The sequence below is a fragment of the Geospiza fortis genome, unplaced genomic scaffold (genome assembly GCF_000277835.1).
Source record: "Geospiza fortis unplaced genomic scaffold, GeoFor_1.0 scaffold41, whole genome shotgun sequence".
In the NCBI taxonomy this organism is placed as follows: domain Eukaryota; kingdom Metazoa; phylum Chordata; class Aves; order Passeriformes; family Thraupidae; genus Geospiza; species Geospiza fortis.
The window spans coordinates 9,241,423-9,253,337 of record NW_005054299.1 but is presented as its reverse complement, the minus strand read 5'-3'; the positions used below and the strand labels follow the sequence as shown (position 1 = coordinate 9,253,337).

General features: G+C 37.8%; 1 protein-coding gene across 1 annotated transcript; it reads right to left on the bottom strand.

Annotated features, from left to right (window-relative positions):
* Positions 1–1,462: 1,462 nt before the first annotated feature.
* On the bottom strand, positions 1,463–11,715 carry SOCS5 (suppressor of cytokine signaling 5). Its single transcript, XM_005416197.3, has 2 exons — positions 11,623–11,715; positions 1,463–9,189 (listed from the first exon to the last, which is right to left on the bottom strand). The coding sequence occupies exon 2, from the start codon at positions 9,175–9,177 to the stop codon at positions 7,567–7,569; it is 1,611 nt and encodes a 536-aa protein (XP_005416254.1). The 5' UTR covers positions 9,178–9,189; positions 11,623–11,715; the 3' UTR covers positions 1,463–7,566.
* Positions 11,716–11,915: the final 200 nt, after the last annotated feature.

Below are 11,915 nucleotides of genomic sequence, written 5' to 3'. Positions count from 1 at the left end.
CAGGTCATGCCAACATTATTTCATCCACACCCAAGCTATCGGATGTTGGGAAGCTCAGATGTGAAACCACCCTAATGCTCCTCACACCACCAGCTGCTTCAGAGGTGAAGTGACAACACAAACCTTCCTTATGGATTTATTTGTCCAGGTCCTCTGTGTTCAGTGGCAGCAGTGTCACTTCAGCAATCTCTACTGTGCCTACAACTCTTGCATTCAATCTAGGAAACCAAATAAATGCTTACTGGACCCTTAGAAGCCCAAGAAAACCCCTGTAGGAATGGATTCTGCCCTGCACAACTTGTGCTAGTGTAACAGACAAGTTCTTTGCAGGGCCTCTCCTACATCTATTCTATACACTGACATGTTCTCTTCTAGATACCTGCCAAGTCACAACACAGCAGCTTTCTAAGAGACTCCTAAAACTCCCTTCCCTAGGAAAGTGATGCAGAAGATACTGATTTTAGGAACTTTAACTTCAGAACACCTGGTGTTTTGAAACCCTTTTGAAGTATTACTGTGTCTGTATTTTCCTTAGCTAAATACATAAAATACTTAATATAATATTAAGATATCTGCCATAAGTTTTACATAATTTGAGCTTAATATTTCAAACCCACCACTACAACAGGCAAATCAATTTCCATAACTTTCATTTCTTAATCAATTAAGGATTTATTTCAGGTGAGTTTAAGACACATAGGTTTCTCCATGTACCAATGAAGCTAAAACTACAAGGGCAATCTCTATATAAAACAGCCAAAACCACATGGTTTGTTTTCAGGGTTTCAGTTTTCTATTAGTTCACCAGTGATGAGATATAAATACTCCAATGAAGCCTAGACTAAATGTATTTTTAGGAGCAGTGGTCTAGAAAATATATAATTAACACATTAAGAAGCCCAAAATAGTTCCACAGAGCAGCCCACAACACTTCTTCAGCTTGTCACATGGTTGTTGCTGTGCCCAGCTAGAACTGCTCACCAGCAGCATTTTGCTCAGTTTTCATAATTAGCTATAGGGTTTGCACTAATTTGCTTTGGGAGCAGCTCCCATCAGGCACAGAGGAGAAACGCTCTCTGTTTACAGGATGACATCTACATCTGTTCCTGAGTTTGGCTGTGCTCTTGAAGACACATCTATGTCACAAAAACATGTCCTTAGCCCACAGCTGGAGAGACAAACACTAAGCGATTTAAGTGAAAGCTCGCTAAACTAATTGATGAATTTCAGAGAGTGATAAAACTTTTGAAAACAACAACTATCAGTCTGTGGATCTCTTCACTCAAGTATTTTAGGTGAAACAGAAAAGTACTATAGCTAACATGAGTTACTGATTACTTATTGTTCTTGACATGTGCAACTAAATATTTGTAAAACTATGCATTTACAGCATGGACTTAAAATAAACTCATTAAACCCACAACTTTTTGCTCCCAAACAAATATAAAAAGAAAACAATATGGCAGTTTATACCCCGTTTATTAAGACAGAGCCATATTACTTAATACACTGGTTGGGTAGCCATAAATCACATTATTTTCTTACTCTATTAAAATGCAAGACAGTTTGGCAACCAAATAACAAAGACAAATTAGGCAGGGTGGAGAAACATTTAAGCTGCAGTGAGTTAAAAACCATCTAAGCTGGGGAGACCTAAACCAGCAGAGTTACACAAGGTGCTGGCATTGGGTGACGCTCAGTACAGCGTGCTTGCCAGCCAACTCCTCGAGTGCCCAGCGGGCCTGCCAGGCCCCTCAACTGGAATGTCAGAAAAGGTCCAGGGACCGTCTGGATGCCGCTGTTTTGGACACCTACCGAAGAGCGCGCCACCAAAGCTACAGTTTCTGTGTAGGGGTCGCATAGTTCTTTGTAAGAATGAAGGCTTCTGGTAAGAAAGTTTATAGTGCAATCTGAATTAATTTGTGCCCACAGTGTCATTATTCATTTTCCCAAAACAGTTTAAATATAGTTGTGTAGGAATTTGATATCTCTGTAAAGATAGTACATAGCAGTGCTTACACAGTTGGTGACTACATAGATTCAATTTTAATAAATATATCTCTTCAAGCTTTTGCAAAACTACAAGTACGAAAGCAAGAAGTGGCAAAGCAGCCAAGTGCTTCTGTATCTTCCGAACGCTATTAAAATTCTCAGGGCTCAAGGAGTTCAGATACCCTATCACACAGGAAGCACACCCCATGTTCAGTTAACAGCTGCTCAGGGAAGAGCAAAACCTATTTCTGCTTCCTCTTTGCCAACGTGCCACCAAGTTACAGCTCCTGCTGAGAAGTCAGAGAGGTTGCTTTACTCCAGACAAGCAAGTTCAGATATGTTTCTGCTTGTCAGCATAGCTGTGTGCTTAACATGGAAATTTGTAACACGAGCTGTATTGCACAGAGTTACACACTTTTTTTCCTACTGAAGACAAAAAAGGGTCAAGCACCATGAGCTTCAGCTCATAAATTCATTGTGTTGGCCCTAGGGAACCTCGCTGGTAACAGCTGTAGCCTTAATGCAAATTTACAAAGTGAACACTCAGCTTGAAAAGCATACACATAATAGTTACCCTGATAACAACAAATACAGGATCAGGTTAACATCCTGTTAGACAATTTTTGTAAATGGAATATTTTATAAAATCATAAATGGCAATGCTTCATTGAAATAACAGATTTAATTTGCTTCTTGAAACAACTATTCTTAAATCAGTCTGGCAATATGCAAGCAAATTAAGTAAAAGCACCAGATTTCTTTTCAGTTTTCAAAAGATTGTAAGGTTTAAGTCATCAAGAGATTGTTTGGGATTTGATTTTTTTTCTTTTTTAAAGAGTCTTGATTTAAGACAGTGACAGGGGAAAACTTCTAAAAAGCATCTTCAACAGATCCTTATCTCATTGCAAAATATTCACTTTAGGTATTTTGATATAAAAACATCAAACCTTTTCCTTTTCAAAGTCCTCATCAGGAGCATTTTCAATTAAAAAAAAAGCTTAAAATTCAGACATTTGAAGTCAACTACATTCAACAGATACAACTCATGGTCAAGCTAAATTACTCTCTCTACATCAATACTGCAAAAAGGAAAAGAGCAATTAGCAGTGTTACACCATGCTCCATAGGAATTAATACTTTAAAAGCCAACTGATTTGATTTCTACTTAAACAGGTATGAAAAATCTCCTTTGGTCACAGTCCAGAGACAACTGTAAAGGTAAGTGTGATGACAACAGGAAAAAACACACCAATCAACTGGTCATAATATATAAGTGCAGGTGAAGATACAAATAAAATAGTCCTTTTAATTGCAAAGCATGCCATACACAGACAGAAAACAGACAGAATCCAATATATTAATGGTCACCATATTGGTGTACTTCAGTAGCTTCAAAAAAGACCATGAATGTAAACATGCTTGGAGGCATCTTATTAACATATAAATATACATGTGCCAGATACTTGCAGACTAAGGTTTGGCACATACATGCTCACTTCACAACAAAACTTTCAGAAAATGAGGCTCAAAAAGTGCTTTCATAATTTTAAATGTGAGTTTTAAATGTCTTAAATGGAGAAACACTATTTTAAAAAAGAATCAACTAAGATTCAGTTCATATTTTCCATTAAATACTGTCTTTCAAGATAACTTTGGAAAAAAAAATAAGCATGATGCCTGCAGATATATCTCTCTGGTACTCAGCAACTTCTGACAATGACAATTTCTGTCTTGCAATTCTGCAGCAGAGAACAGCTTTAAAGCATTCTGCAAATATTTTGGCTTGCACATGGAGACTGGAGCAAACAGGTTTTTTACTACAGAAATTCAGAATATTTGCTTGTTTCTAAGTAGTGCCGAACCTTAAAGTTAAACACGGACTTAAGCATTTGAGTAACATCTGTAAGGCTTGACTTCATATTGTCAAACACTACAGAAAAACAGACATCTTTTCACAACTCTATGCTTCTGATTTAAGGACTATCATTTTGTAAGCAGCAAGTCTTCAAATGAGAATAAAATTTAAAAGTACATAAATGCAAAACATTAATTAGCAACGCATTTTCTTCACAAGTTCCATTCTGACAATTAAATTATCTGGACAAGTGTACTTGCCTTACAAGTATTTTCAAGAGTTATGCATTTAAAACTGATAAACACCATAAACCTGATAAAACTGCTAAGAGATCCTAAACTCATAGATCCTTCCTGGATACTCATAACATAGTATATTTTCCTTTCTCCATTTCCACAGGGACATAAAATACCTTTGGTAAGATTCCTCACAAAACCCTCCTACAGAGTAAGCACTTTCTATAGCTCTTTCTGCTGAAATGAGAATCACCTCAAAAAAACACTTGACAAGACTGAGGCTCAAAAACTCATCTGTCATGTAACCAAATTAGATTGGAATAATACAAGCGTACCTTTTTACATTGAATCCTACTGTTACACTAAAAACAAATAAAGCTGGGTTTGTGCACCTCTTTAAGACATGTTTAAGGTTTTCTAAATGAAACCAGAATGAGAAACAAATGAGAAATCAACTATTTGCATTCTCCACCTACTAGTATTTTAATGCCTTTAGAACTGAAAATGTATTCATTAAGAAATCCACTGCAACTGGAATAGTCAACACTCAAGTCCATCAAAATTTAAAAAGTGATTCATTTTAGCATAACCACACTAGCAAATTATTCTGTATATTTCAGTGAAGCAGAGCTTTAAAAAGGTTGTAAAGAAATAGGTAATTCCTTTTTTGTGTATTTCAGGGGAACAAATCTCTCCATAAAGATTATTTATACAAATGCAAGAGCAAACTTTCTGAAATAAGGGTTTGGGGTTTTTATTTTTTGTTTTCCCAAAGATTCCACCACATGATTAAAAATTAGATGAATGTGTATTCCTGACCACATTGACAATGGCACAGCTAGTTCATGACAAGCAACTGCAACGAGTGTAAATGAAAGACAGGTCCCTGCACCAGGACAAAGCTTGGTTGCAGGCTGACTGTATGACACTAATATTGAAAGCAAGAATTTAAGTAAACTCATCTGGCATTCAGATCCGACTGAGGGAACAGTGAAAATGACACAGTGAAGGTACACTTAGGTGCAATTTCATGCTGGTGACTTTTTCCTCTTTTTATGCTTAGAGCAGATTTTAAACCAAGAGTTGCATATCCAATGACACATACACAATTCAAAACTTAAGAGACCAAGAGCACAGTTGTACACATAATTACATAAACTTAGTATTTACATACTCTAAACAAAGTTCCATTTTAACAGTTGAAGTCTTTTAACACATGAAAGAAGATAATCTACTACAAAGAATGCATAACGGGATCACAAACTTTCCACAAGCATATAAACACATGTTTTAAAGTGCTTTCTGGGTGCTTCAGATTAACCCCTCGCAGTACGAGCTATTCTGTAGTGCTGTTCCAGTCATTACAAAATTATTTAAATCACTCCTCTTCAGGTGCATTGGGAGTTCAGGAATAATGACAACACCATTGATGTAAAAGCTTTAGGCTCTACCAACATAAACGTATACATTACTTAGGTTCAGATGAAGTTGTCAAATACTTTGGTTTATCATAGCTTGGGATAAATATTTGATAGAACAAAAATTGCACCTCTCCACTCTTGAGTTTTTTTTTTTAACTAAAAAAATACCCCAACATAAATTGACAGTATTCTTTGGTAAAAACAGGACATTTGGCCAGCTTGTGTGTACATCTATTTATCAAAATAGCCTAAAAGTGAACAAATGCCGCTGCTGTACTGCCAATTTACAGGAATAAGCATTCCTCAGTGGGGAGTATCAAAATATTAATCTTAGCAGTTACCTATACAACAAGCTGAAACACCTTCAGCAACCATTACAGGGGATCAATAATGTTTTAGAACACTTTTTGCTTAACATTTATCCTTTGCATTACAAAAACCTGTAAAATGCTCTATGCCTGCAGACAAGTCCACTACCTTGCAGTGACTACAGAAACGTTTTTCAATGGTGTACACTGTCAAGTTGCTGTAACAAAAACCAGGAGTGAGGTGTGCTGACCAACTAATACTCAACTGCACAGTACTTGTGCATTACCTATCCTAAATACTAAGAAAAGCCTATTAAAAATTCATTTAACTGCTACAAGTTAGGTGAATATATAAAAACAGAGCAGATATACAAGTATAACACTGAACATACTGTACTTTATTAGCACAAAAAGCCAGAACAAGGCACAGCAAGCAGAAAAATACATCAATAGAAGGGTTAGTGTAGCATACAAGAATAACGTTTATTGTACTTGCAGCCAAAATGTTTCCTACCTCGCACAGGTCACTGCTGTAGAGAAGGAAGGAATCAAATACTGTAGCAGCTGGTAAAGAAACTAGGGAGCACTCAGAATTGGTACAAAACATTAAACAGGGGTCAGGGCATTCCAACAAGATTTTAGTGCAAAATATCTAAGATAGAACTACTTTTAAGTTCCATCTCCAAGTAAATAAGCAAACAGAAGTTAGAATCTTGTTTCTAAGTAATCTGTTGAAACTATCATCAGTGCATATTACTTTAAAACATTTTTAAAAGCGCAGATGGAAAGATATTTACAAATAAAGTGTACCAGTACCTTTGAAACCTGACATTTGCTTCAGATATGTCAGATTTTGTACTCTGATTATAATAATTCAACCACTTGTCATGTTCTCCATAAAAATATCAGACAACTTTAAATAATTAAGAATTTTTTTTCTTGTCACTATTACCTTCCATTGTAAGTTACTAGCAGCCAGGACACCAAAATCTGTTTTGGAAAAAACCCACAACCTTCTGTTTCACAGCAATAATCTAAGTCTGTGTCCTGCCACAGAAGCAGCAATTCACACTGGAAGGTATTTTTAACTGTCTGAGACAGTATTACTTTTGCTAACAATGCCACTTAAATCTCCAAGTGTTTGTAACAGAATTACAGTACTGAGCAGGCATATTCAAGTCTTAGTGATTAGGAAACATACACTGTGAAAAGCATGATTCATCTGTTAGCCTCAAAGCACCATTAACTCTTAATGGACTGCTTCTAATGAACTGCTCTTCATTACAAGAAAATATTCACTAGTATTTGGAAACTTGTTTGTGAGCTAAATTATTACTTTGAGTTGAGGAAAGTTTTCAAGAAGAGAATTTTAAAAAAATACTTCAAATATTAGCAAAAATGCCCCTTCGATAAAGCCTTTCTTTTAACAGCATTAAATGAATGCCCCATGGGAAATGCCTCATAGTTTCTTCATCCAATTACTACAGCTATAAAAGGGAAACAAAATATTTAGAAATTAGCAAAAATATTTTCATTAGGCCTTAATGAAAAACGTGCAGAATTGTGTCTGCTTATTGTTTCCAAGAGGCATCACAACTTAGTTTGATTAACAGCAGGCAGCATCTGACAGGATACTAACACTCAGCTTAAATAGGGTATTGCAGAAAAGCTAGACGCCATCGGTGCACTTGCTGCAGTTAAACTGTAATACACAAAAAAAAAAGCACGTTCCAGAAGCTTATTTTGATTTCCATTTACTTTGTTTTTATAGGTTCCCGCTCCAGCCATCGCACCCTGACTTTTTGTTTATAGTGATACTCCTTTAGAAAGTCTTGCAACATTGAGGGTAGAGGAAGGTCATCGATTCCATCGTACGTAGTGCACCTGCAGATTACCGCCCGGCAGATATACTGCAGACTAAAGGGGAAGGTCCTGTTCAGAGATACAGTGAGCAAGGGTTCAAAGAACATGCAAGAGCTGGGGTCTTTGTAGTGTTCCAGAAGCCCCGTAACGGTGGAGGAGTGGAACACACAGGGGTCGTGGGCATCAAAGCTGAAGTTGTGGTTCCACTGCTCGATGCGTGCGTGCAGCGAGCGGTTGTAGCGGCGGAAGCTCACCGAGAAGAGGTAGTCCTCCTGCGCAGAGTCCCTGAGCAAAAAAGTGCCTTCGGGTTTCCCCTCCAGAAGTGCTTCTGCTTCGTAGCGGTCCATGACGCCCCAGTAACACGGGTTACCTGTGATCTGGAGCAAGTCTGGCACGAGGCAGTGGATGTAATCGATCTGAGTGTGCACTTTCCAAGCCCCCTGCCTGCTGATATGGCCATGGCTCTCTCCCGACATCTGACGCTGCTTCTGCCGGCGCGACTGCAGGCAAAGCGTCGTCGTGTCCTCTTCAGAGTCACAGCTCCCTGGAGGTGTTATGGTTTTGTCCCCGGTCAGCTCAGTCATACCAGGGGCTAACTTTGGTCCCAGTTTATACAATGGATTTACCTGTGCTGTAGCTTCAAAAGTGTGTATTTGGGCATTGGGAGGGGGATCAACCCCTTCTTCAATACTAAGCCTACGTCTCTCTCTGAGTCTGTCTTCTTCATCTTCTGTGGAAACCAAGGAAGGATCAAATGTGTCAAAGAAAGTTGAATGAGGGCTCACAGGTGCTGTGTGTTGTTTAATCAGATGCCACTTCTGGGCCAGATCTGAGCCTGCAGGAAAAGGGCATTTCTCAAGCATTAGTTCAGAGAGGTGGATCTTTCTTTTGTTAGAAAACAGAGGTTTGGACTGCTTGCTGTAAGTTCTCATGGGAAAACACAGCCCAACGGTATCTTGGAGACGCTGCCGCAGAGAACGGCTGCCTACTGTCCTGCTGGATACCGCATCCATGTCATGGACTGAGCTCACTCCATATCTTCTCTCCCTCCTCTGCAAACCACTTCGTGTTCTACCAAATCTTTTTTCAGTATCTAAGGAGCTCTGTGTTTTGGTAGAACAGGAATGCTTCTTCTTCCCACCCCAAGGAGCATGCCGAGAATAAGAGTCCCTTCGAGCAAGCCTGGCTCCTGTGGTGACACATGAGTCATTCTCTTTCTCAATGCTTATTTCAACAATCTGAGGAATTTCTGTGACACAGTTTTGGTTCCGCCTTGCTGAATTCTTTGAAGGACTTAGGCCTAATTGCAAAGCAATGTTTTCTCTCAAAGGGCTGCTGGGCTGTTGTTGAGTCAAGTCAGTTATCTGGATGGCTTTCTCTTTACCAGATGAGCAATTATTGGAGTTCACAACTATACTCTCATTTTGGCTTCCACCCTCATGACTAAAGAGGTTCTGGCACCTGTATTTGAAATTGTTCCACATCTTTCCCACTTTATCCATGGATTATGTTATCTAAATCAAGAGGAGAAGAAATATTAAAATAAAAATATAGTTTTAAAACATGAGGATACATCTTCAGTTATCATTTAAGTTACAAACCCAAGATGACTATTATTAACTGAATGCAATACATTTTAAAATAAGTGCCCTAGTCTTTGTAGGGTTACAGGGAAGCAAGATGCATCACACCATTTCAACATTTAGAAAAATATCCATATTTCTGAATATTTTCTAAATGAGTATTTAGTAAAATCGCCACAAAGAAAGTGTTTAGGAAATTACAAACATTTCATTTACAAGTAGGCCCTCCAATTTTCTGTAGGCATGTAGGTAGGTCTGCATAGTTGTATTTGATAAATAGGAAATACACAATCTAAAATCCTTCATTTAAGAAAGAATTTTTAAATCAAATGTTAGGTATGACTTCCTGATAAGCTTCCAATAAGCAGCAGTAAAACAAATCTTGAATAAGAACTGTTCAAGTCACTCCAAACTAGGAGAGCTGTTAGTAAAATCCAACAAGTGCACTGCAAATGTCCAGATGCACCATGTAAAAACAAAAGCTCCAGCTGCACACCACATAAATTCTAAGATATAGCTTTGTAAGATTAAAAGAATTAGCACAAAAATAGAAATTTAGGGAGGAGAAAAGCATTCATCCTTATTAGATGAGACAATCACCAACAGACAATTTTAGAATTTTAAAGTCTCTGATACATTAATATAAGCCATATGAAGTAGCTGAAAAAAACCCAGCAACCAATGGTCGGCTTTATTACTTAAGATATAAAAGAATGAAAGAGCCCAAGGAGCTTTTCTATCTTTAGTAAGAACACTTAAAAAGAAAGCAGCTCCACAGCAGAAACACGATGACAGTGAATCATGAAGATACTGTAAAAAGATAAAAACATTAGCAGTGTGTATTCTGAAACTACATCTTTAGAAACTGAGTTTGATAATTGGAACAAGACTGCCAAAATTACAGGACTGCCCTAGGACAGAGAGAAACAGGCTAATTCTGTACTAAAAAAAGTCAGGCAATGCCAAACTAAATTAGATCTAATTAAGTTCTGAGAGAAGTGCTAAACTTAAAAGACTAAAATACATCATCTTATCTAATTTAACTCTTTATGGAAACTGCTCTGTTCTTTGGAAACAGATTATTTTGCAGCAACACTCCTCAGTTGTTGTACTGCTTTTCTGTTCATAACTGGACAGGAATCTGAAGCAGTGACTAAATGCACTGGGGCTCATGACAAAGTGGATGATAAACAAGTAGGCAATGCTCTGGTGATCCAGCCTACAAGTCCTTACAACAGGAGCATAGCTGTAAGTCTACAACTTTATAGCAGAATCCACTGAGACTGGAGAAGAGTCAGAGAGGCACAGCTTACATGAGAAACATGAAAGAGAATGAATTGTAACACCTGACTGGGATAGGAACAAAACCCAAAAGCTTTCTTTCTCACTGTCATCAGATGATACAGCAAACCCAGCGAGCCAAGTACCCAACTGCACTAAGACCACAAGAATTGAGTGTGGATGAGGGAGCTGGGGAGAAGGGGGAAATCAGGCCTCCAGTCTCTGAAGGTTACTGGTACAAATTACCTACAACAGAGCTAAGGGCAATCTGCACAGCACCCACGTGGTTATTAAGGAGGCAGACACTTGCAGAGCAATGTTACACATAGAAGATGCTACACAGTTCCATGTATACATAAAGACTGTAAGCAAATGAGCAAAGCACGCCTTCCTGATTAAAATAAAAAAAATCCTTAACTTCTTTTTTGTTCTGGAGTTGTCTGGATCAAGCTGGGGAAACTCTAGGAGCAGCAGAACTACTAAAGTCAGACCACATACAAATTTGCAGGAAGCAGCCAACATGTATCATGTCATTGCAATGATCATAGCTGTTTGTGGTGTCTCAGAATACCCATGCTGACCATGAAGGAGCACATGTTTGCTGGCTGCCAGCCTGTCAACACAATATATATAGGGTTGACTTCTAGACTTTTGTCTCAAGTTGTAAGTTTTTATTCTCTTCCTAGTCAGAGATATTTAATTTTTTTGGGAAGAGAAAAGAATGAGATACTATATAAACTCCATTCCCTTGGCAAGTCAGGCTAGAAAATGTACACATTTTTGTGACAATGAACTGGAATTACTTTTCTATCCAAACAATCACATGCTATTCAGTGGTGTCTTTTATTCTGAAATTGCTCTTTATTGCTCTTCCTTTGCACTACTAGTCTAAAAGGTCTTAGGGTGGAAAGTTCTCTACATGTGCCCAGAAAGCTTCAAGAACAAACAAAAATAAAAACCAACAAAACACTCCACCCACAACCCCCCAGCATACTGGCTTGACAGACTGTACTTTTCAGAAGTTAAATTTAAAAGGTTAAGTACTTTTTGTCACACTCAAGAGAATAAAGATACCTTTCTTACCCAGAAAAGCAAATGAGTCACTGTGTCTTGTCTTGAGAATATACCTCAACATGAACTTGCTAGATTCCTTCTTTGACTTGTGGACATGTTTACTACAAAGGGAAAAGCAGAAATTTTGTTAATAGTTAGAATATCTTTTCATTTAGACATTTACAGTTAATCACTGACATCAAGGGGATATTTTACTATTTATTTCTGAAATGTGTCCATGTAACTGCCTCCTCTTTATGTATTTTTAATGCATATTAACATAAACAAAAAGCTTCACAGAACTTGCTTTTTCTATACATTAA

Bases quoted from the DNA above. Each gene is read 5' to 3' on its own strand.
- SOCS5 (XM_005416197.3), bottom strand. From the start codon at position 9,177: ATGGATAAAGTGGGAAAGATGTGGAACAATTTCAAATACAGGTGCCAG.